This window comes from Malus sylvestris, chromosome 15 (assembly GCF_916048215.2).
Source record: "Malus sylvestris chromosome 15, drMalSylv7.2, whole genome shotgun sequence".
Lineage (NCBI taxonomy): Eukaryota > Viridiplantae > Streptophyta > Magnoliopsida > Rosales > Rosaceae > Malus > Malus sylvestris.
Genome location: NC_062274.1, coordinates 6,421,527 through 6,447,670, shown reverse-complemented (window position 1 = coordinate 6,447,670; position 26,144 = coordinate 6,421,527). Strand labels below are relative to the sequence as shown.

Here is a 26,144-nt window from a genome sequence, read left to right as displayed (position 1 = left end):
TCCTTCTCGTGCCAAAGCTTCAATACGATCACGGAGGATGATACATTTCTCGCTATCATGGCCGTTATGCTCATGGTAGCAACAAAACATGCCCGCGTTATTCGGGGGCGTGTAATCTGGGTGCCTCGGCTTTGGCTTTGGTATCAGGTGAGCTATGCTGGGGTAAATGGCCGCGCATGTGGCATTCAAGGGCGTGTATGTCTCATACCTTGGGGTAGGGGGTATCTTGACGCGGGTTTGACCCACTGCATTGACTGCCTGGGGGCGAGCGTTATTGTGGCGATACCCTTGGTTATCGGGATAGTGTCCCTTACTCTTTTTACTGAAAGGAGAGTGGTGAGGATGGAAATCCTTCCTCTTGCCTTGAAATTGATATGTCTGTTGATTCGGCGAAGCATTATGCAAGGCATGGGGAAGTGCCACTGCTGTTTGGAAAGTCGAGGTCTTCTCATTTAGGTGAGTCTGGCTTCCACCTCCCACTTGTTGATAAAGGATGGTTGTAGGGGGTTTCTCCTGATATGTCTTTGCCTCGGCGGAGGCATGGTTATAAGCCTGCGCCATCACCTCAGAGTAAGTCTTCCAAGTATTGGCATTGATCATGTATTTAAAGAAACAATCACGTAGGCCTGCCGTGAAGGCTTTGAGGGCAGTCTTGTCGTCTGCCTCGGCACACCGGGAGTATTCATGGCTGAAGCGGCCAGCATACATACGTAATGACTCGTCTGGCTTCTGGCGGATAGTGTACAGGTCATCTGCAGAGTGCAAGCGATCGGTTTGGAAAATGTGTTGGGAAACAAATAGTTTCCTCAATTCCTCAAATGAGTCTACCGTCTCAGGTGTAAGACGACAATACCAATTTAGAGCTCCGCCAGAGAGGGTGTAGGGGAAGAGAAGACATCGCTCTTCGTCGGTGTGCATCCGGTATGCCATGGTGGACTCAAAGAGGTTAAGGTGCTCAATCGGGTCCTCTTTTCCAGTATAAAGTTGCAAGCCAAGCTTCTGCTTTGTCTTTGCTTGAAGGGGGGTGTTGAGGATCCTCCTTGTAAGAGGGCCAGGCCTGGGTTGGTTCCAGTCAGGTATTTCAGCCTGACGTTCAGCCTTCAACTTATTTACTTCCTCAAGAAGTTGTAGGACAAGGGGGTCCTGAGCGGAGTTATGTGCCACTGGAGCTTTCTTTCGTAAATCTCCATCTCCTCTTGGAATTAGGAAGGTTTGATCAAGGGCATGTGATTTTTCCCTGGACTCGCTGTACTGGCTTCCAGGGTATGTCTGTCGGAACACCTCTGAGTCCCCTGTACCCTCATGTCTCTCTAGGACTTGTTGCCCCTTCCCCAAATTGGTGGCCGGCTTGGGCCGTGGCAGGGGACCGAGTCTCTCAGAAATCCTTGGGTCATTAATCTTTGAGCTTATATGGATGGAATTCTCTCGACGTTGCTTCAGGAAATCCCGACAATCGCGAAAGACGACTTTCGATCCTTCTGCCCCTTCAGCAAAGAGGTGTCTCCCTCAACTTCTCATGGTTCGGGTCGAAGCAACTGGGTTAAGAGAAGCCTCATGTTGATTATCAAGTCGAGGGGTAATCTGTTCCCTATCAGGGATATCTATGTCGAATGCATGTGACCCTCCATGTTGGAGGGCACCCAGTTGATGGTTGACTTCCACGGGGGCAACAAGCTCGCGTGTCTGAGCTTGCCTAGCTTCGTGGAGTGTCTCGAAGAGCTTCTCATATTGCTCCTGGAGGACCTCATTCCTCATTGCTATCTTGTTGTTCTGAGCTTCCAACTCATCGACTTTAGCTTGAAGAAGAACTTGTTTTCCTTCCTTCTTTCGTTGTTTCGCACTATGTGCAAGGGGGGTATCATTCTGTGTGCTGTGGCTTCCTTCGCTTCCCATGTTGGAGAAGGATGCCTGATCAAAAGAAAGTGTACGAATGATAGAAACCAGCTTGACACAGCTGAAGAGAGTAGGAATAAGTGTCGTTTCCCACAGACGGCGCCAAATGTTGATGCACAAAATCTGCGAAGACTTTGGTACAACAGAAAGTGTCAGGTTTTGTGACCTTCGCTTGGTTGCTTCGGTCACTAGTGAGGATAAGTACGTAAATGAATAGAGACAGAGAAGCAAACACAGGATGTACGTGGTTCACCCAGATTGGCTACGTCCACGGAGTAGAGGAGTTCTTATTAGTAGTGAAGGGCTTACACAAGTACAAAGGATCAAGCTCTCAATTTAGTGAGTTCTTGTGAATGATTTAACACAAATGGCATTAGGCAATATTGTGGGGGAATGACCCTATTTATAGAAAAACTTGTAGCTTTGTCACATTGACATGTGTCATGTTATGATTGGTTCTTGATGTCGACACATGCTGCGCTCTGATTGGCTTCTAATCTTGACACGTGTCGAGTAGTGATTGGCCTCCTGGTCGGAGGGGAACTCTTCTGGGTCCTTGACAGTATAGCGTTGGCCGGTGCTCGGTAGTTTCGGGATTGGTCAAGTATGGTACAAACAGTACTAAATTTTTTAATATCAAAATTTTTAATAGAAAGTTTTAACGAAATACTTATGGTACTGTTCACTTTTAACGAAAAATCACATTTTTACCTTTCCCTGATACTATTTACTACATCTTTATTTATCATTTTTCATTAAAACTAATTTTTTTTTATACATTTTTCGTTAGTTTTTTTTTTTAATAAAATCATTTGTACGAGAGTTCTTGGTATGGTGACACCCAGCCCATACACACCTAGCTAGTAGCTAGGTCCCTGTGGTAAAATAATTATCCTCTCTTTCGCTGGCAATTTACTTCAAAGGGCTTGGCTGGCTGGCTCAACCTGGCAGCTTAATCTTTAACGGCTTAATCTCTGTTAATTAACTGTAAATCAGATTTAATTCATCTTATTTAACTGTCGTGATCAATATTTAGATGCCATTGGTTCGAGTTTTGGGTTTTTGGAATTTACACAGAGAATTAAGTACATAGAGTAACAAATAAATCTCTACACAATCGTAAATTCCTAGTTTAAGACACAATCGTAAATTAATAAATTTATAAGAGATAGAAAATAGAAATGGTACTAAATTTAGGGATTTTGATAATGTCGGCAAGGCTATTTGTTTGGACCCGTTGACGATGATGGTGTGTGTTGACACAAAATCGGAGGTCTTGGAATAACGTAAATCCGACTGTGAATCTGTGAGAAGTGTAAATGACACAAGATGTATCGTGGTTCACCCCAAGGTTTGGGCTACGTCCACACTGATTGTATTATGTTTCTCATTTGAAAAGGGAGAGAGAGAGCTTAGAGCTTAGGGGGTGTGAGGAGGCTTAAGGTTTGTGAGGGTGAGGAGACCCTTTTATAGAATAAGGGCTCCTCCCCTAATTACATATTTGCCCCTTCATTTATTACATAATTACATTTAAGTTCCCCGAGTATTTATACGAGATCTAAATTCGAGGCCCTAAATATGGTATAAACAGTAATCCCCCAAGTCTTCAGTCAAGAGAGTCTTTTTTGCTAGAAACTTGAAATTCAATCCATGTGTGGGCCGAAGTAACTAGATGTTGTCTTGAACTGATGCTTGATATGAGGCAATGCTCAATCTGAAATGACGCTCAACTAGAAGTAGCACACGCTGCGAGACTACTCGGCTCGTGGCTTATGTTGCCTTGGTTGGCTCGGCTTGCAGCGTTTGAAGGTGAGGGAGTCCCTTTTATAGAATAAGGGCTTGTTCATCAATACATGAATGATGGGCTAGAGTTGATGCTCTCTAATGATGGTGAGGGAGTCCATTTTATAGAATAAGGGCTCGTTCCTCAATACATAAATGATGGGCTAGAGTTGATGCTCGCTGCGAGGCGGTTGCTCAGTAGGCGGCGATGTTTTCTAATGGTGGTGAGGGAGTCTTTTTTATAGAATAAAGGCTCGTTCCTCGATACATAAATGATGGGCTATAGTTGATGCTCGCGGCGAGGCAGTTGCTCAGTAGGCGGCGATGCTCTCTAATGGTGGTGAGGGAGTCCTTTTTATAAAATAAAGGATCGCTCCTCAGTACATGAATAATGGATGCTCTCTAATGAAAGTGAGGGAGTCCCTTTTATAGAATAAGGGCTCGCTCCTCAATACATAAGTAATGGGTTAAGTCTCCCAAGTATTTTTCATGAGTCCCAATATATGGTACATAATGTAGTCCCCCAAGTCTTCGGTCAATAGAGTCTGTTGGCTGGAGACTTCAAATTGAATCCATGTATGGGCCAAAATGGCGATTGTTCGGATGCGGTATTTGTATACCCTGCACTGAAGCTTTGTAGGTGAAGCTTTACAAGTGAAGCTTTGAAGGTAGAGTTCTGTAAATGAAGCTTTTGAAGCTAGAGCTCTGTAAATGAAGCTTTTAAAGTTAGAGCTCTGTAAATGAAGTTTTTGAAGCTGTTTGACATGAGTGATGCTCATGAATGTTTATGTTGATTGACATGAGTGATGCTCATGGATGTTGTCATTAGTGATGTTCATGAATGTTAACATGAGTGATGCTCATGAATGTTGACATGAATGATGGTCATGAATGTTTATGTATGATTGTCATGAGTGATGCTCATGAATGTTTATGTATGAATGACATGAGTAATGCTCATGTATAATTTGGATACCTAGGCGTACTTTTGATCACCTGGTTGGTGGCATGAAGGATAGTACGGGTTGTACATTTCATCACCTGGTTGGTGGTAATTGCCGCAGGTTGCCAAATAATTGTGGAGTACTGGGCGTTCTTTTGATCACCTGGTTGGTGGTAATAGCTGCATGTTGCCGAATAATGGTGGAGTGCTGGGCGTACTTTCGATCGTCTAGTTGGAGCTATTTTGGGCTTATGGGCCTTCACCCTCCACAACATGCCAGCCCATTTATTTTGGGCTTTGTCGTTTTTTTTTTTGGTATTATTATTACCCTCTGATGGTGTTTATACATATTACCCTCTTATGGGGTTTATACAGATGTCTTCGAAAGATAAAATAAATTACATCATTCTGGTGGGGTGTTTATTCCTTGCTTTTGCTTTCTCGTTTGCTGCTTTCTGAAATATTCTCCCAACAATATGATTTTTTTTTCTTTTTTTTTTCTGGTCTTTTACCCTGATCTCTCCACCTCCAGGCATAGTCACTTGCTTTTGCTTTTGTTTTCTGATTTGCTTTCTGCTTTTGTTTCCCACTCCTTGCAACTTTTAGGATTCCCATAATTGGCATTATAACCTACAGCTGGATTTCCAATAGCAGCTGCAGCTCTTGCTCTCTTCTCCTCCCTGTTAGCAATTTCAACCTGCCCCACAGTCCCCTGAATTACCCGCAGAGCCTCGTACAACACCAAAATGACGTCGGAGTACTGAGCATCGAGTATCCCGAATTTGACAATGAGATATGATCTGAAGTTACAATGAGATCTGATATGAAGTTACAATGACATCTGATCTATAGCCTTATTGACAACTCTTTTTGGCTTAACTTCGTCCAAATGAAAAATAGCATGCTTAGCATCAACTAACGTTACAACACCGTCCAACTTGAATGTTTGACGTCGTTGTACTGCTTACAGCCACAGTGAACCTTCTGTAGCCTCAGTTGGATTTGGCGACGAGAGCTTGGCAAAACAACGACGTCGAGTAGCGTAGGGTTTGAGAATGTCGGAAAGTCCTCCGTCTCCACGTTAGTAGATTAATCACTTAAACCCGACCTTTGCCTGTTCGTCCGATCAGCGAGACGCGTTGAACAGATGGCTGAGAATGGGGGTGGCACACCTGGGCAGCATTCTGTACTGGGTTGGAGGGATTTGGAGGATCATGGCGATGGTTGAGTTAGATGGGCATGGCGTTCCTAATGATTTCTGGCATCTCGATTCTCTCCTCCTTTGTAGGTTTCTACTATCAGCTCACCCATCTTTAATTCATAACCCATGTTTATCTCATCCTCGCCTCGCTGGTCGCACAGCTGCTCGGCACACTAGTATTGTTCACCAAAGAGCGCAGCACCATGTCGTTGATCAAGTTACCACGGGACCCGAGAGAGGCCAAGTTGTTGGTGAGGTTGGAATGCGGGGTTCTGATGGCGATGTTGATGATGCAAGTGTTGGTGTTGGTGATGAGTCGTGTGTTGCATTGCTGCTGGGTGAGGGAGTATGAAGGGTTGGAAGCCAAGAATGAGGCAATGACGAAAAAAAGGAACCGGCGGGTCGCAAAAGTTCAGGAGGAGTCCATGGAAAATGTTGCAAAAATAGACAACATAACACTGCAATTCTGAAATCTCCAAATGCACCAATTGCAAATCGCCTCCGTCCGGCAAGGCCTCCAACATGGTCAACGCGACTCTGCAACCACCCAAAAGCAGTGATATTTCTGAGAAATGGGCTATTGGGTTTCGCCGATTCGGCTCAGAAGATCGAGGGGAGGTGAGGATTGGAGGTTGGGGAAATGGGTGAGTTTGATTTTTGATGACATGGGATTTCTGGGATTCGGTTGTGTTTGGTTGAAGGGAATGGATTGGACCCAATTAGGTGGATATGCTAAATCTTGGTGGAGATTGAGAGTGATGGATTTGGTTTTTTGTTATTTTGCAAATTCACGGCGGAGGTGAAAAATGAAAAAATGAACCGACACAACTTTTCATATCGTTTCCCACAGACGGCGCCAAATGTTGATGCACAAAACCGGAGGTCTTGGAACAACGTAAATTCGACCGTGAATCTGCAAGAAATGTAAATGACACAAGATGTATCGTGGTTCACCTCAAGGTTTGGGCTACGTCCACACTGATTGTATTATGTTACTCTGTTGAAGAGGGAGAGAGAGAGCTTAGAGCTTAGGGGGTGTAAGAAGGCTTAAGGTTTGTGAGGGTGAAGAGGCCCTTTATTACATAATTACCTTTAAGTCTCCCGATTATTTATACGAGGCCCTAAATATGGTATAAATAGTGTGAAATCTGAAACATGTGTTATTCTCCTTTTTAATACACGAAAAAAAAATTTAGAAAGGGAGAAATATAGTTTCAGTAGGAGTGAAAGTAGATTGATTATTTTGTTCAGGATGGAACAAGAATAATAAATTTTCATTGATTAATTTACCGTCAAATTAATTTAATGATTGAAATGCAAGGAGAGTTTTGTCTAGATAAGATATACACACATTTCTTCGAAACAAAATCATTGTACTTGCATCATTGCCTATCTTTACACACATTGTTCTTCTACCTTTAATAAGAAAAGATGCACTTGCATATGATTTTTGTTTGAGGCTACTTTTAAAAGAGCTAAACAAATTTTGAGAAAAAAAGTGCTTCTTGCCTTTGTTTAATTAAAAATCTTAAAAATACTTTTGAGTTACAAAACTGTTGTTAAAATTATAAATATAAACTTCACCATATTTTTACTAAATACACTAAAGTATAACAAAAAGGCTTATAAAGAAATTTTTTTAAGAACAATCTTAATCTTAAGAGGGTGTATTTAATAGAGGTTTTAAATTTTTTTAGAGAATTAAAAAAGAGAAGGGGTCGAGCCGAGCTGTGCATGGTTCGAGCCGAGCTGCTCAGCCAAAACCAACTTAACGTATATTATGGCGCGCACCTTTATCTCCCCAACGGCCTGCCCACAATTTAATACTTTGACGTAGACCGTACCATCAAACTCGATTTTCTCCTACACACCAAACTCCGCAACTTTTAAATCCCGACCGTCCACAGTCGAAATCACCACTCCCTCAACCCATCGATCCCGCCACGTCACCTAACCACACAGGAATTGGTCCTCCTTGTCCTCCACGCTTTCTCCCGGGACCATATTATTAACAAACCTCAAATCCCAACCGTCAACAACCGGGCACCACCAAATCAACGCCCAAGATTGACCGCTAAGATTCCGAACGACAAAACCGTTTATAAATCCCAATTAAACCGGCAAAATCATTTCCTTCCCACTTTCCATTTCATTTCCTTTTTTCCACCCTCTGTGTTTCTGCTCCCGAACCGGATTCCTCTCCCTCCCTCTCTCCCATTCTCCACCGTCGATTACCCGGCCATGTCGACGGCGGAGATGGAGCAGCTGACCTCCGGAGCCAGCAACCGCATAATCCCGATCCTCAAAACCCTAAGAGCCTCCCTCCTCTTCATCCACACCTTCTTCCTCTCCCTCATCCTCTTCTTCCTTCCTCGCCGTTGCCGCCGCGGAATCTCGGAGTCTCTGCTGGATGCTCCGTCGTCTAAGAAGCGAAAGTCGGCGTGGAGGAGAGAGGAGGAGGACACCTTCAGACGCAGAGCATTGGCTGAGGGGTATCACACCGGCGACGGCCACTGCTGGTACCGCTCCGCCACGTTCTTGTTCTTTGGTGGTCGCAACAACGCCCTCTTCTGCCGGTCATGGTTTCCGGTCTCCGGCACTCCAAGGTATAATTCTTCATTGTCTGAATTTGTGTAATTTCATCGGTTTTTTTTACTTAATTTTATAATTTTCTGAATATCTGTGTTGTTAAATTGTATTTTTGTGCTGGATTCGGCGTAATTTAACAGAATAATTAGCTATAATCTTCTTGCATGTAATTTTAGAATTTGGGTTTCTTGCTGTTGCTTTTGTTCTGTCTTCTGTATAATCTTCACAAGTTCTGATTGTTTTTTGTTTTTTTATTCTTCTAAAATTTCAGGGGTATTTTGATCATCATACACGGGCTTAATGAGCACAGGTAAAATTTTTTATTTTTTTTTGAAGTTAAATGTTGTTTTGATTGAAATTTTGTGCTTTGATATTTGTTTGCAGTGGAAGATATGCTGATTTTGCAAGGCAACTAACCTCATGCAACTTTGGGGTGTATGCAATGGACTGGATAGGTAGCTAAAGTTTTAAGATTTCTTGTCATTTTGGCTCCTTCGCTTTTATAGTTCAAAACGAATATTACTCACTACAATTTAAGGTCGGAAAGAGGTTTATGCCGAAGAGAGAAACAGAGAGTTAAAGAGAAAATTTGAGAACTTTGGGAATCTATTTCATGTTTTTGTAGAGTCCCTCTGAATCTTTTACTTTGCAAAGGAAGAGAGGATAATGGAGTCTCATGTTGATACTGAAATTCGGGCTCATTTGCATTATATATGTCTGGACCTTGTGGGGATTTATGGGAATATCTCATTTGCATTATGGTAGGTGTTTGTGATGGGAAATGCGGACCTGGCTACTCGATTCGGATGATTTCTGAAGTCGTTGGAGTTGCGTTTTTATTAATCTATTGTTCCCTTTGTGGTAGGTCATGGCGGCAGCGATGGATTGCATGGATACGTTCCTTCACTTGACTATGTTGTTGCTGACACTGTAAGTTCAGCAGCATTTTCTCCAATTGATTACAGATCCTGCATTTCCATTCAACCCAGCATGCTATCCCCTCATGTCGCTATTAGGATTTTCTGTATGAACAATTGAACATATCTTTTTCGACTATATAGGCGGGAGCTTAGTTTTGTTTCCTAATATTTTTTGGTTCCAAGTGTCTACTTTTAAATCCCCCTGCAATCTGAAGGTTTTGATCCTACTGTTTCAATAGGGTGCTTTCTTGGAGAAGATTAGGTTAGAGAACCCTGGAGTACCGTGCTTCCTCTTTGGTCACTCAACAGGAGGAGCTGTTGTCTTGAAGGTAAAAATCTGCTGAGCGTCCAACATAATTGGGTTTTAAGTTTATCATTAAAATTTGCTCAACATTTGTTTAGGCGGCAGCAGTCCCTCAAATTGAAGGAATGCTAGAGGGTATTGTACTGACATCACCAGCTTTGCGCGTTAAGCCAGCACATCCAATTGTTGGGGTATGTTCCTTACTGCTATGTTGAATGCCTCTGCCTTTAGGCGATTTTATCTCCCCCCAAGCTTGAAGCTGTGTTAAACACATAGTCGTTACATAGCTGCTTACATGTTACAAATCTACTCTCTGATGTGTTTCAGGCTGTGGCTCCAATTGTTTCTATGGTGGCTCCCAAGTTCCAGTTTAAAGGTGCAAACAAGAGGGGAATTCCAGTGTCGAGGGATCCTGCACAATTGTTGGCCAAGTACTCCGATCCCCTGGTCTATACAGGTCCAATCAGGGTCCGAACAGGCTATGAGATATTGCGGATCTCCTCTCACTTGACGCGGAACTTTAAGTTTGTGAATATCCCCTTCTTTGTTCTTCATGGAACTGCTGATAGAGTCACCGATCCACTAGCCTCCCAGGACCTCTACAATGAGGCGGCATCCGAGTTCAAAGATATAAAGCTCTATGACGGTTTCTTGCACGACCTTCTCTTTGAGCCGGAGCGTGTGGAGATTGCACAGGATATAATTGACTGGATGGATAAGAGATTGAGTGTTGGTGTCGAGGATGTTAATGGCCTGTAATTTAATTCACCTACCCTCTTTCCGAAAGAAAAAAAAAATCGGGAATTTACATGTAGCGAATCATCCTTTTTGAATCAGTTAGGCCATATATCCTTCCTATTATATACCTCTGGTTTTAGCTGTCGAAAGTTATTCACATTTAAGCTGTTTTCTTACGATCATTCTTCAACGCGGTGTCGTTTACTGTTGATCCTGCCGCGGTTATGAAGATGGTGATGGAGAGAGCATCAGAACAACTCACACACTGTAGAAATGTGAGTTGTTTACATTGGCCCAATGTAGTCAACTTCCTAAGTACATGGCACCATTGATTTCTAATGCGCACAAGGAATGATCTTATAAATCAATGTTCAACAACCCCACTTTCCCCTTGCACGTATTTTTGTTTAGATGGACTACATGATATGAATCATTCGCGCTCACAAGTCATGATATATTGTTGTAGTTTGATGACTGATGCTAGCATAACTTGAGACGATATTGAGTGACCAATACATTGATCTCGAGATAATTTACACTGAGAAAGATGATAGGTAAACTATGAGGACATACACCAAGTCATGGCCATCAAATGAGACCACGTCAAAGCACAGTTGAATACAAAGAGAAAGTCATTACAAATTACATAAAACAAAGGGAATTGTTATTAGCACTCCAAACTTCTTATAATTAAAATGAAAATACACTTGTGTGGAGTATAGAATGAGATTTTTGGAGTGTTAATAACAATTCTCAAACACAAATACTAAAGTTGAAGGGTTGAGTACATATCAAGTAGTAGTAGCAGATAGAGAATGATGCTCCATGATCGTCTTTCCTATCAATTGAACAGAAGAATCAAGGTAGGAAAGAAAATCATCCAGTCCCCACCCTTCGATCGGATCGCTAACAAACGACCACTCGATCCTGCACCCATCTCCGCTGTCCATCGCAACTAATTGCTTTCTTGCAACGTACGACTTAAACCCGAGATTGCTCTCCGTGACCTCGTAGCTCAAGCGCCGTTGGATCGGATCAATGGTCAACAACTTCTCTTCAGACCACTTGATGGTGGACTCATCATTATCAACAGGTGCACTTGCGCAGTACCGGAACAGATCCGGCTGGCCAGGGACGCCCTCCACTTGGCGACACGCGGAAACCGTGGGGAACCACTTGTGTAGGTTGCAGAAATTGGCCAGGGCCGGTCAGGCTCGTTCCGGCGACATGCGTTTTAGCTCGGCGGAGGCTTTGCCTTGCCATTTGGACTGCGTCTGATATTTTTCTTCTTCCATAAGAAAGAAACAGAGAGAATTGAAAAGGAGAAGGTGAAAAGATTGTTCGCTTTTATTAGTTCATATATATTTGTGGAAAGGTTAAAGAACGAGTCATGTGAGATTCTTTGTTTCCTCGTCAATTATTTCTTGACGGCCAAGTGCGGAGCTAATTTTGTCCGACGTGTTAATTAGATTTTTCTTATATAAAAAGGGGGATCTCTGGTGACTTCATGACAGGAATTTATTTTTTCGGGAGTTAAAAGAAGGCTCCTAGAGATTGTTAAGTCTCTTATTGGCTAAAATTGTGTGATTCACTAATGTCGCAATTCATGACGTTCCATGCGAAGTACAAACTTGAAATTTGTCTCCAACCATTGATTTACCCGTAATTGTTCGATATGTTAATTAGTTGAGTAATCACGAAAGGTTCTTAAACTGTCGTCTACTACAACACTGTTTCGGGACAACACTAACATCAAACAGAGACGCCAAAATCATTGTGGGGAAAGGTATCCTCTACGGATCCCTTCCACTAAGTCTACAAATCTGGACCCATGAATTTTGATCTAATCGCTAAAATCATTATAACTTTTAAATGAGCCTCCTGATTGTAGATGTTAGATCAAACTTCAAGAATTCGGATTGATTGACTTGATGGACTTGGTGGAAGGTATCCGAGAGGCTCCCTTTCCTGATTGTGGTGAGGCTGCTCTGTCAGATTGCAATGTTGCCTATTTTTTAATTGAATTGTTCTATTTGCTTTCAAAATTGTGTACCAGAAACAACTTCATGCATATTTTTTCTTTCAAAAACATTGGTCATAATCCCCAGAACTTGAGTATAATTGGACAGATTACCCAAGGGACATGAATTCGTGCCTACCAGAGAACCTAGCGGTACTTTTTAAGCTTATAAACATTTTATTGATTAAATAGAAGAGAAATATCATCGATAAAAAATATAAGGGTAAAAGACTGTTTACTACCCTTATGTTTCGTAGTTTTTAACATTTATGTAGACATCGAAATTTCGTAAATAAATGTTGACCGATAAATCAAAGTGTCAACGCTCATGTATTACATAAATTTTACACGTAGCGTGTGACTCAACGAAAATTGAAATGAGTTGGAAAAGTCATCAAATAGGACACGTGTCAACACCTGGCAGAAACGACTTATTTCATCTGGGATATTATATTCAAAATTAGGCATTGGAAAATTCTATAAGTACAAGCCCATTTCATTCATTTAAAGGGACCAATTGATATTACACCTTGAAGCTCTGAAGCTCTGAAACTCCGAAGCTCTCAAGCATCCAGGTTCCCGAAGAATCAAGAAAGCTTTCTTCGTTCTTCGTTCATCGTTCTTCCAAGATCAAGCACCAACGGCCCTTTTGATCAACAATCATCCACCAATTCAAGATCAAGCCCCGACGGCCCTTGAAGAAAGTGTTCTTCGTTCTTCGTTCATCGTTCTTCCAAGATCAAGCCCCAACGACCCTTTGGATCAACAATCATCCACCAATTCAAGATCAAGCCCCGACGGCCCTTGAAGAAAGTGTTCTTCGTTCTTCGTTCATCGTTCTTCCAAGATCAAGCCCCGACGGCCCTTGGATCAACCATCCACCAATTCAAGATCAAGCCCCGACGCCGACGGCCCTTGAAGAAAGCACCATCGTTCATCATCCGTTCATCCAAGATCAAGCCCCAACGACCCTTTGGATCAACGAACGTCGACAAATCCATACATCCAACCGTTCTTCAAGATCAAGCCCAAAAGCCCTTGAAGACCCGTTCATCACTGTTCTTCAAGATCAAGCCCAAAAGCCCTTGGAGATCCGTTCATCACTGTTCTTCAAAGATCAAGCCCAAAAGCCCATTTGAAGATCCGCTCAAATCCACCTTCAAGATCAAGTCCACAGCCATTGAAGAAACGTTCATCCTTAGATCAAGCCCAACGGCCCCTTGGATCAACGAAACACCCATAAATCAACACCTTACGGAGATCGAATCAGATGATCAAATTTGAGAGAGATTGTAACCCAAAATCATCAATACATAATATTTGTTTGTGCACGTCGTTTTCTTGTCTCTTTCGTTTCAGGAATTTTCCGTGTTCACAATTTAGTACATCAAGTTTTTTTCGTCCCAGAGTCATACCTCAAGTGTAAATTTTGGGACAGTCTCATACATCCGTTAGTCAAACTGTTAAGTCTGCCGTTAACAGTGACGTGGCACCATGTGGACAATAACTGGGCACCACGTGTCATCCACGTGGAAATTTAAAAATAAAATAAAAAATATATATTATAAAATAATAAATAAATAAATTTTAAAAAAAAACTTTGTTTTTTTTTTCTTCTTCCCTCCTTCCTTTTCCTTCTTCTTCTTCTTCCTTCTTCTTCCTCTAAATCTAGGTAGCAGATTCGTTTTTTTTTTTCTTTCTTTTTTTCTTTCTTCTTCCTCTTTCCTTCTTCTTCTTCCTTCTTCCTTCTTCCTTCTCCTTCTTCTGAATCTGCCCTTTTTTTTTTCTTTTTTTTCTTCCTTCTTCTTCCTCCTTCTTCTTCTTCTTCTTCGAATCTGCCCAGTTTTTTTTTTCTTCTTCCTCCTTCCTTCTCCTTCTTCTTCTTCTTCTTCCTTCTTCTTCCTCTTCTTCGAATCTGCCCAGTTTTTTTTTTTTTCTTCTTCCTCCTTCTTCCTTCTCCTTCTTCTTCTTCTTCTTCTTTTTCTTCTTCGAATCTGCCCAGTTTTTTTCTTCTTTTTTCTTCTTCCTCCTTCTTCATCCTCCTTCCTTCTCCTTCTTCCTTCTTCTTCCTTCTCCTTCTCCTTCTTCTTCTTCTTCCGAATCTGCCCAGATTCGGTTTTTTTTTTTTTTAAATTTTATAATATATATATATATATATATATTATATATATATTTTTTAAATTTCCACGTGGATGACACGGGGTGCCTAGTCATTGGCCACATGGCCGCCACGTCACAGTTAACGGCAAATTTAATAGTTTGACTAACGGATGTATGAGACTGTCCCAAAATTTACACTTTAGGTATGACTTTGGGACGAAAAAAATTGATGTACTAAATGTTGAAAACCACGAAACATGATGGTAGTAAACAGTCTTTTGCCCAAAATATAATTATATGATTACAAATGCAATAGAACAATTAATACAAAATATAATCCACACAACAACATCGAACCAAATAATAAGATACATTCACGAGGATAAAACTTTGCATCACTTTCTAATGGACTTGCAAAAGACGACGGTCCTTTGCCAAGAAGCGTTGCTATAAGACATCACGAAGATGTCCTCATAATCCTTTGCCCAAAGAACAAACAACAAACCACTAAAAAAAAAATGACAAAGCACAAAATAAACTCTTTAAGGTATGATTCCTCAACGACGAATCTATGCCTAAACCAACAAAAAAGATAAGCTCACAAGGCCTAAGCTTTACAAGACGGACCCAACACTATCAAGACAAACAAGATAATTGTTGTACCATCACCTGAAGTCTATGCAATGACAAGAAAACATGGTTGTGAATCCCTCAAACCGCAACAACGCCCCATGAGGGAAAGACAACACCACCTATTAATGATCTTGCAATCATCGGCAAAAACCTATTATGAGTAATCTGTAACAAGCGTCGAGTTTCCTCCGCATAATCCTTGACAAGCGCACAAACTACAAAATTACCACCTCAAATTTTAACAACAATTGTTGCTTTAAGATTTAGAGTTAAGCAGTAAGTCATAACTGTTGCAAAAGTTCTAGTCCTTAAATGAAGAGAGTGACCACAACCAAAATCACAAAAACTTTCCTTGACAAAACGAGAGAGTGATCCTACTAAAAACAGAATGAAAAAAAAGAAGAGAAAGGGTCAAGAAGGAATGCTGCCTAGTCAAGGCCATAGACTTGGGTCCGCGATGGTGGATTCTTTCTTACGGTTTCTTCTCTGTAGCGGTTGGCTTTTGTGTTAGGGAATCAGAGAATACCAGTGTTTTTTTGTTCGGGTTTTGCGAAGTTTTCTATTCCTTCCCTTGCAATTAAGTGGAGGAGCTCCCCATCATCATAAACCGTCAAGATCCTCCAATCGTGTATATTTATCATACATCATGCGATCAGTTTTCGTCAGACACTGTTTATATTTAATTTTAAATAAAAAAAATTACAATGATTTTTTAACGCTTAATATACGATAAACGGATACGATTGGAGGATACCCGGAATCCTCACAAAGAGGATCCTCATTCACCTTAGATTAATGGTTTACATTGTCAATATGGATATATACAGGCAGTTTTATGACACTACATTTTTATATAAATTTCGACACAAATTTTTGTGAGACTCACATCGTACTGGATTTTAACGATTTGAATTGGTGGTGGATCTTAAAGGTATTGTAGGGTTCTTCGAACAAACCCTCAACACTTAATCCAATAGTCATCTAATTTCAGATTTGATGATTTTTAGTAGACATAATCTTTGAATGAAAATTAAAAAATCAGACAATTAAGATAGTTAAAATACATTACTAAGCAAGTCCTACAAAAACATGTGCTAAAAATTATTTAAAAATATTGTGTCACGAATTTGTCCCTTATAATTCATTTTATGTTTCAACTTGCCCAAAAATACATAAACAAGTGACTGCTCAGAGGTGGGTTTTGTCGGGGTGTGTTTTTGTTATAGTAAAACCCCCCATTATAATCTCATAATCCAATCACGTGTCTTCTAGGTCCCTCTCTGATATTTCCCAAACAAAGTGTTTAAAATTTGAAAATTCCAAAACCCATTTCTAGTCCACAGTCTTAGTCGACAGGAAGCTAAAATTGATCATAAATCGCAATGTGTTCTCCTAGCCTTTAAATAACATTTTAATTCTTCTAATAATTAGAAATCGGTTGTAGCCCAGAAAATTTGATTGAGCTTTGTTTCACACCCGGGTTTGAATCCCGGTAGTGGAAAATTTTATTGTTTATTAATTCTAATTTTTTATAACTTCCGCATGTAATACAGCATAATACAATAATGTTAAATTAATTTACCTTTTTAGTGTAGTGTCATACAATATAATACAATAACATCAATTTAATTTTACTCTTTTTATCACTTTCGTATAGTGTCATACAATATAATATAATAACGTCAATTTAATTTTTTTTTTTAATTTTCGAATAATGTGCCAATGTGGTACAATATAATACAATAACATCAATTTAATTTTACCTTTTTTTATAACTTTCATGTAGCATGATACAACTACAATAATGTCAACGTAACTTTTTTTTTTCTTTTTATAACTTCCTTATAGTGTGATATGTCATAATACAATAACGCCAACTTATTACTTTGTATAACTTCCTATAGTGTGATACAATAATATCAACTTGCATGAAGACCAATTCAACATTCACCTAGAGGTAGAAGATAGAAGATCATTTTCCATATTCTTCGCTAAACAGCTTGAAGATCTTCATATTTCCATCCCTGAACCAGATCACTAACGAATGACCATTCGATTATGCACCCGGTTCTGCCATCTTCATCGTTGATTGGGACTAATTGCACGGTTGCAACGTACGACTTGAACCCGAAGTTGTTTTCAGTTATCTCATAGCTTAAACAATGGTTAATTGGATCAATCATGAGGAGCTTTTCTTTGGCCCACTTGATGGTCGTCCCGTCGTCCGGATATGGGAGAGGAGCGGCTGAGTACCGGGTCACACCTGGCTGGCTGGGGACTCCGTCAACTAGGTAACATGCGTCAAGGACTGGCAACCATTTGTGAAAGTTACAAAAATCAGCCCAGAGAGGCCAAACTTGTTCTGCTGCATGGCCCTTGAGCTCTCTAGAGGTTTTGCCTTCCCATTTTAATGGTGACTGGTTTTCTCCCATGACAAATAAACAAAGAGATTAAGAACAATTAGTTGTGAGAAACATGGATGAATGGATGCCTTTATATACATGCTAGGGTTGGCCAACGAAAGTGATGTAGGAACTGCTCAGTTGGTCGCAAATCTTTTTTATTTATTTATTTTTGTTTTACATATATATTGGTCGGTGCCTTATTCCGTTAGTCGGAATTTTTTAAGCCCCTAATAATTCACATGGCTTATATTTCTTATATTAATTTTCTGGTTCTATAACACCTTCCCCAGTGAGTCCAAAGTTTTGAGTTTGATTTTGATTCTAATAATACGCGTCACTACAAAAATGTTGTTATAAACTCAAGCCCAAACCAATTTAATTATCTATACATATATATGGAAATAATACATAAAATACTGTGCAAAGGCTTGTAGTTTAGTTAATTAATATTATTTAGCTCAAATTAGAGGTCCTAAGTTCGGTTGGAAAATAGGATCTACATCGGCATGGCCGTCTTTTATATTTTGGGGACCCTATGCGAATTTTAATAAAAAGACCCTCCTGATAAAAGAAAAATAATTTTTTGACATATTTATACATAATTCAACAATCAATATTCATGCATGAAAAATGGAGCAGAACTGAAAGATAGATACATATTTGACAAAAAAAAAGAAGACAAATACATAAACATGCTTGTGTTCATGAAAGAAAGTAATACACAAGTTAGTCTTTTTATTACTAAAGAGAAGTGAAGGAAAGTAGTATATAAGTTTTTATTGCCAGAGAAAAGTGAAAAATTGATATATTAAGTATAAACTCCACTTACTAAATTGTAATATAGAGAAAATCATATGATGTGTTTTCTTTTGCAATCACAAACTTTTCTATTAGATTATACTCATGTGTAATATATAGGAGGATAAATTTTTTTGGGGCCCCTAGAAATTCGGGGCCTTGTACCATCACACTTTTTGCACACCCTCAACGCCCCCTCTGTACATCGGGCAAGTGACTAAATAAATAGAAAAATATAGTTAGGAGATTCAACTCATAATATATCACCGAAACTTTTGGTGATAAAATCCAACACCTAATAATATGTGAATTATTTTGAAACAATATCAGTGAAATCAGTCATGGATCATATTGGGCTTTTAAAAGTTATGACCTTCCTTTCTTTGAGAGTATTTTTGTTTTTTTTCTTTTAATCATAATTTGCATCAATTATCTTATTAGTTTAAAAAGTCTTCAAGCATCCCATTCCACTGTACCACAATAAAACTCGATTGAGCTATACCAGGTTTGAGTCCCGGCAACGGAAAACAGTTTTTGTTTATTTATTATTTATTTAAAGGGAACTTTAACGAAAAGCACCCAGTACTGTTCACTTTAACGAAAAACCACATTTTTACACTAAAAAGTCAATCCTGTTACTATTCACTTTACCCTTTATTTTGTCCTTATCATTAAAACTCAAAGTTTTCAAGCATTTTTCATTAGTTTTCCTTTATTTAAAAGGCAAACGGTTTTATGATTTTATTGAGATCGGTAAATCAAGGGTACTCTCCGAAGAACCGTATATGAAAATTTCATGTGTTAAATAAGCTTTGTAGTTCTCCTACCAGTAACAGATTCTGTTGTAGTAGTGGATTTAGCATACTCATTCGGGTTCAACATCGGGCAGCATCAACTTTTGTTCTTTATATTTTGAGAGAAATGTTTAGGAGATTCAATCAAAAGTGGGACTCTCCGTTTCCTTATGTGTTTTTTGTACAATTCTCCGTATCAATATTATAAAATATAGTGTAAAAAACATGAGGTGGTGGAAATCCAGAAATAATCTCATCTCTTTTTTGTAATTGTTTTACATTTTATGACTTCTATATAATGATATAATTACAGAATATAATCACATTAAGCTAAAAATCCCAATTAGCAAAACAAAACAAAACACAACTAAAATATTAATTATTAATATTTGTAGCTCTGAATTTTCAAATACAAAGTGCACCTTCCATTCTCTTGGACATTTTCTGCCATCCCACCTCATATTTTTTCAACAAATCATCAAAAGCCCACCCTTTCAGGATCAACGGTCACGGACCCATCTCGACCGTCTATATCTCCATGCGGAACAATCCTGACCGTGGATACATACGACGTGAACCCAATGTTATTTTCCACGATCTCGTAAGCTCGGACTATGGTCAGCATCGTCAACGGCTACCAATCGTTCCTTGGACCAGCTGAAGGACTTCTCACCGGAATTGGATCCTCCGAGGCAACCCCTTGGGATCCTCCTAGCCGGTGTTAGTAGACTGTTGGATTTTTATCCAACGGCTACAAGCAGGAGACCCTCTAAAAGTTATAATAATTGTAGCCGTTGGATAAAAATCTAATTGACCACTAACCCCAGTCATGAGGATCCGAGGGTTTGCCTCGGAGAGGATCCATTTCCCTTCTCACCAACCTTGAATAGGATTGAAGACCAAGAGCAGTATCTGATGCAGTCGGCTTCACCGTTGGTCCCGTGGATCCCGTAGCAAGTGGCTAGGGTTGGAAAGTGGAAAACACTTGTGGAAATTAAAGAAGTCTTTGAAGAGAGGCCATATTTGGTCCCTTGTGGACCTTTTTAGGGTTGCAGAAACCTTGGCTTCCCACTTTGGATGTGAGTCTTGCTCAAGGGACGGAGGTTTGGTGGAAAAGGGTTAGGGAGACGCATGACGATGGGCTTGAATGGACACATCACATGGGTTTTATTTGCTTTTTAAGTTGGACATGATAAGGCCTGGTTTAGTACTGAGGTGATTCTGAGAAAAGATGATATCAAAAAAAGCTGGGAGCTATTTTTATGTTTGGTAAACATTCAGCTTCAGCTTTTTTTTTCACAGTTTTGGGTGAAAAAACAAGCCAAAAACAAGAAGCTGCAAAACCTAGCTTTGAAAAACCGGCTTTTTTTTACTTCTGTTTTACATAAAAGTTCACCAAACACTATAATACTGTTTTTTTTTTCAAAAGCACTTTTACAAAAATGTTTACCAAACACTCTGTTACTTTATTTCACAGCTGCTTATTCTCACAGGACAGCAGAAGCAGTTTTTTTTCAAAGCACAGCAATACCAAATCAGCCATAAATGTTGTTACTCTATTGTGATGAGAAAACCCATGTGATCACCAGTTTGGTATGTCACCAGTGAGTTTTAGGAATCTCGTGTTTTGATTGAGTCCATTTGGCTAAAAATTAAAACATTATTTCAACCATATACAGGAAAATCGGTAGTTATTATAAAGGCTTTATAACCAAAGCGGTTCTTAAGATTTGCATAACTCCTCATTTTGGTCTTTGAGATTTGAAATCTGTAGAATTGGTCCCTAAGTTTATCCACAATCAATCACTTTTGTCATTCCGTGAAAAATTTCCATAAAATAAGGATAGAATGACAAAAAATACCCTCAACTTTTGTCAATCATTTTGGCCTATTGTGTATTATATTGAGGATAATTTTGTCATTTAGATCCTTATTTAACATAATTTTTCACCGAATGACTAAAATGATTGATGGTGGACAATATCAGAAACCACTTCTATTGATTTCAAATCTTAAGGACCAAAGTGAGGAGTTAGGCAAATCTCAAAGACCATTTTGGCTAATAAATTTAAATTTCATTCCCAATTTTAAACAATTTCCTCATTTTCTACCAAATATTAAAACTGCAATTTCAATGCATTAAGGATTATTTTCTTCTAACAGATTGCCGGTGTTTAAATTTTAACTTGTTTTGTTTTGTTTTTTAATTCAACAATACTATGAAATTTGGACTTACTATCTATTCTTATAAAGTAGAAACCGGAATAAAACATAATACACTAATACAATAATATCAACTTGCATGAAGACCAATTCAACGTTCACCTAGAGGTAGAAGATACAAGAGCATTCTCCATATTCTTTGCTTTCAATTCAAGATAAGTTTCATAAACAGCTTGAAGATCTTCATATTCCCCCCCCCCCCCCCCAACCGGATCACAAACGAATGACCACTCGATTATGCACCCGGTTCTGCCATCTTCACCGTTAATTAGGACTCATTGCATGGTTGCAACTTGCAACGTATGGCATGAACCCGATATTGTTTTCATTGATCTCATAGCTTAAATAATGGTTGATTGGATCAATCATTAGGAGCTTTTCTTTGGCCCACTTGATGGTTGTCCCATCGTCCGGCGAAGGAAGAGAAGCGGCGCAGTACCGGATCACACATGGCTGGCCGAGGACTCCGTCAATCAGGGACGAAGTTAGAGATCTGTATGGATGTAGACATTCTCAAATAACAAAGTTACAAATTAAAAAGTTCAAGAATGTACTCAACAAAACACTTATATATATATATATATATTATTCCATAAGGTTTTTTATACAACTTGTTACAATATCCCTCGACGTGTTTCATGTTTTCAAACGTTGCATGACAACTTCATTACTAATACCATCAAATCTCTCTCCCTCTCTATATATATAAAAGAGTTAATACTAATGTCACAAGCAACTAAAAGAGTAAATTTTTTTTCGGCAAAACACGACGTGTGTCAAGGATTGGCAACCATTTGTGCAAGCTACAAAAATCGGCCCAAAGAGGCCAAACTTGTTCTGCTGCATGGACTATGAGCTCACAAGCGGTTTTGCCTTCCCATTTTGATGGTGATTGGTTTTCCTCCATGACAAATAAACAAAGAACTTGAGAACAATTAGTTGTGAGAAACATGAATTAATGGATGCCTTTATATACATGTTAGGGTTAGGTCAATGATAGTGATGTGGGATCTGCCGAAATAATCTCAGGGGGCGTTTGTTTGTCCTCGCTGGCTTTCACTGGACTGCACTAAGGGTTGGTCCTATCCCGTGTTTTTTCATCGCTGGGACTAACTTTAATGCACTAACCTTCAGTCGCCTCGACTAACCATGGGATTAGCCGGTCTTAGCGAAACCCCTCATAAGCCATGGGATTGCTAGTCATGTTTCCAAAACACGACGTTTGCATTGCAAGTCTGCAAGCATGCTTCTAGGTAACTCCGTTTGCTTGGCCATGCCTGAATCTAAAACTCAACCCCACCCACATCCTAAATCTCAAAATCCAACCACCAAAATTTGAAAAAAAAAAAAAAGCAAAACAATAACAACAACAATCTCAATAGAAAAATTCTTCCTTATTCCCATAAATTCCTAGAAAGGTTTCCCTTTTTCCTAGAAAATTTCGAAGAAAAAAAAATTGAGTGGGGGCATCTGCCCTCGCTAAGCCTAAGCCAGCTCCATCCATGCCGTCAACTAGGTAACGTGTGTGAAGGATTGGCAACCATTTGTGCAAGCTACAAAAATTGGCCCAAAGAGGCCAAACTTGTTCTGCTGCATGGCCTATGAGCTCACAAGCGGTTTTGCCTTCCCATTTTAATGGTGATCTTCCATGACTAATAAACAAAGAACTTAAGAACAATTAGTTGTGAGAAACATGAATTAATGGATGCCTTTATATACATGTTAGGGTTAGGTCAATGATAGTGATGTGGGATCTGCCGAAGAGAGTAGCTTTGGGGACAAAGAGAGATGGAGAAACAGAGAGGGAGGAAAGAGTAACTTTGGGGATGATTTTGCAGGAAAAATGGTTTTGAAGTCTTTTCCCAAAAAAAAATGGGAGGAAAGGAAATAATGGGGAAGGAACCTAAGAGGAAGAAAAGTATAGAAGTGTCTAGAGAGAGATAGAAGAGTGTTTTAGAATTTTTAGAAAAAAAGAAAGAAAGAAAAAGGTTGAATTAATAATAAAATACTATAAGATATATGTTAAATAATATTATAATTTGTTAATTATTTTGTTTTTTAGTCCGACATTGCATCAAATGTTTCATTAAGTTAGTCTAACTTAGTTTATTCCAAGTCAGTCCAATTTAGTCCCTAAAGCTAGTTCAATCTGAAATAATTTGGTGCAACAAATGCACCCTTATGGTATGTATTCATCATATACTATGTTGATGCACCAAATCAACGAGGACTTTGGTACAACAGAAAGTGTTAAGTTTGTGACTTTCGCTAGATTGCTCCGGTCATTAGTGTGGATAAGATAAGTATGTAAGTGGATAGAGATAGGGAAGCAAACACAAGATGTACGTGGTTCACCCAGATTGGCTACGTCTACGGAGTAGAGGAGTTCTCATTAATTGTGAAGGGTTTACACAAGTACATAGGTTCAAGCTCTCCTTTAGTGAGTACTAGTGAATGATTTAGTACAAATGACATCAGGAAATATTGTGAGAGAATGATCTCTATTTATAGAAGAGAGTTTATAGTTTCATTCTGACATTGACACGTGTCGTGTTGTGATTGACTTCTGATGTTGACACGTGTCGCGCTATGATTGGCTTCTGATGTCGACACATGTCGCGCTGTGATTGGCCTCTTGGTTGAAGGGAAACTCTTATGGGTCTTTGACGGTATAACGTTGACTGGTGCTCAGTAGTTTCAGGATTGGTCAAGTATGGTACAAACATAGTAGAACTGTTCGGTGCCTTAGTTGCAAATCTATTTTTTATTTTAGACATATATTTAGGTGGCCACTCAATTCTATATATAATAAGATGCTCTAAGCCTCTGATAATGGACATGGCTTATATAATTTTCTGGTTCTATATAGGGATGACAATTCTAACCGTTAAACTTGATAATCGTGGATAACCGTTCGAATGGAACGGATTTGGATATGGGGAAAAACTGTTTATATTATTCGGTTATGGTTTTGTATATGGTTATAAGGGTTCCCAAACTGTATATGTAACCGAATACGACCCGAATAGTAAATAATATAATTTATATATAATATAATTGTAGGATTAATCTCAGTTTACTACCCTAAAGTTTCTTGGTTTTCAACATTTGGTACATGAAGTTTTTTTTCATCCCAGAGTGGTACATAAAGTTATAATTTTGGGACACTTTCATAAATCCGTTAAGGTTGCTGTTAAATTTTTCATTATCTGATGAAGTGACATCCACTTGGACAATGACTAGATGCCATGTAGATATTAAAAAATTAAAAAAATAAAAAACTAAAAAATTTAAAAAAAAATTAAAAAAACTTTTGGGCGTCTGGGCCTCACCACTGCACCTACCATTCCCCCTCCATCTTCGACTCCACCCACTCCATTTTTCTCTCTCTCTCTCTCTCTCTCTCTCTCTCTCTCTCTCTCTCTCTCTCCCTCACCCCCTCACCACAGCCTCAGGGCGGCTTCTCGGGCAACAATGTCACTAGTCCTCTGTGACCACAGCGGTAGGTCAAAGGTCTTGCTTGCTACCCTAGCGCAGCCTCAGCGTACTCCTCTACGAAGCTTCGACATTGCTCAAACCCATAAAATGAATTTGTATAGTGCTTCAACGATTCGATCATTATATTATTAATCCTGCAAAGCTTCCGGAGTCTTGGGCATGGCTAGAATTGTAAAGAAATGGGTCGGGATGGAGTGGAATTGGAGGCAATTAGAGGTGAACTGGGTCGAGTTGGGGTCTGATTGGGGGGGGATTGTGTTTGGATTGAATGGTGGGAGGTTGGAATTTGGGGGTTAGGGTTTGGTAGAGAGGGTGAAGAAGGGGGAGAAAGAGGGAGAGGCGCCGAGTCCAACTGTTGGATGATGCGAGAAAACGGAGGAAGACCAAATGAGGGAGGGAAGGGTTTTCAGATGTGGGAGAGAGAGAGAGAGAGAGAGAGAGAGAGAAAGAGATAGATAGAGAAAAATGGAGTGGGTGGAGTTGAAGAGGGAGGGGGAAGGGTTGGTGTAGAGGAGATAAGGGAGGGGGGTCGAAAGAGGTGAAGGAGAAGACGCCCAAAAGGCTTTTTTTTATTTTTTTTTATTTTTTTTATTTTTTAATATCCACATGGCACCAGTCATTGTTTATGTAGATGCCACGTCATCAGTTAACGACAAATTTAACAGCAACCTTAACGAATGTATGAAAGTGTCCCAAAATTATAACTTTATGTACCACTCTGGGATGAAAAAAACTTCATGTACCAAATGTTGAAAACCAAGAAATTTTAAGGTAATAAACTGAGATTAACCCATAATAGTATAATATACATATACATATACATACATACATACATATATATATATATATATATATGTTTGTATATCCATTATTCACCGAATCCATTACCTTGAGAATACAAAAGTTCCATTTTGTAGGAAAGTAAAGTTTTAAATCAAAATCAATGCAAACTTAATGGTGCTTATAGGAGATATCAAAGACAAGCCAACATCATCAGTGTTTTAATTGCTTCTTGTCTTAATCACGCACACAAAGTGAGATGAAGGCCACATTTGAGTATATTGAATCAAACAATGTTTTGAATTCAACTTCAAAATTGAACTTAGAACCACTTAGAAGTTAGAACAAAGTAATCATATATGATAGACTGTTTTTTTGTTTGTCAGAAATCATAATAGAATTTTTTTTTATAGGAAATAATAATAGAATTGGAGGCACACTAAATTGATGAGAAAAAGTAACAAGAGTATGCTTTACCTACGGCTTATTGTTTTTATTATCCTTACCATCTTAGTCAAAACTA

At 39.3% G+C, this 26,144-nt stretch overlaps 2 protein-coding genes and 2 pseudogenes across 2 annotated transcripts; 1 reads left to right on the top strand and 3 right to left on the bottom strand.

Moving 5' to 3' along the window:
- The first annotated feature begins 7,939 nt into the window (after positions 1-7,939).
- Positions 7,940-10,493, top strand: LOC126604512 (uncharacterized). The gene is made up of 7 exons (XM_050271792.1): positions 7,940-8,425; positions 8,680-8,718; positions 8,793-8,863; positions 9,274-9,338; positions 9,568-9,657; positions 9,731-9,823; positions 9,960-10,493. Exons 1-7 carry the CDS (start codon positions 8,061-8,063, stop codon positions 10,389-10,391), a joined length of 1,155 nt encoding a protein of 384 aa, XP_050127749.1. The 5' UTR covers positions 7,940-8,060; the 3' UTR covers positions 10,392-10,493.
- A 367-nt stretch (positions 10,494-10,860) lies between these two features.
- Positions 10,861-11,872, bottom strand: LOC126604513 (lachrymatory-factor synthase-like; annotated as a pseudogene).
- Positions 11,873-16,866: 4,994 nt separating this feature from the next.
- On the bottom strand, positions 16,867-17,569 carry LOC126605436 (lachrymatory-factor synthase-like). The gene has a single exon (XM_050272840.1). The coding sequence runs from the start codon at positions 17,553-17,555 to the stop codon at positions 17,115-17,117; it is 441 nt and encodes a 146-aa protein (XP_050128797.1). The 5' UTR covers positions 17,556-17,569; the 3' UTR covers positions 16,867-17,114.
- A 1,909-nt stretch (positions 17,570-19,478) lies between these two features.
- On the bottom strand, positions 19,479-20,866 carry LOC126601456 (lachrymatory-factor synthase-like; annotated as a pseudogene).
- Between the last annotated feature and the right edge of the window lie 5,278 nt (positions 20,867-26,144).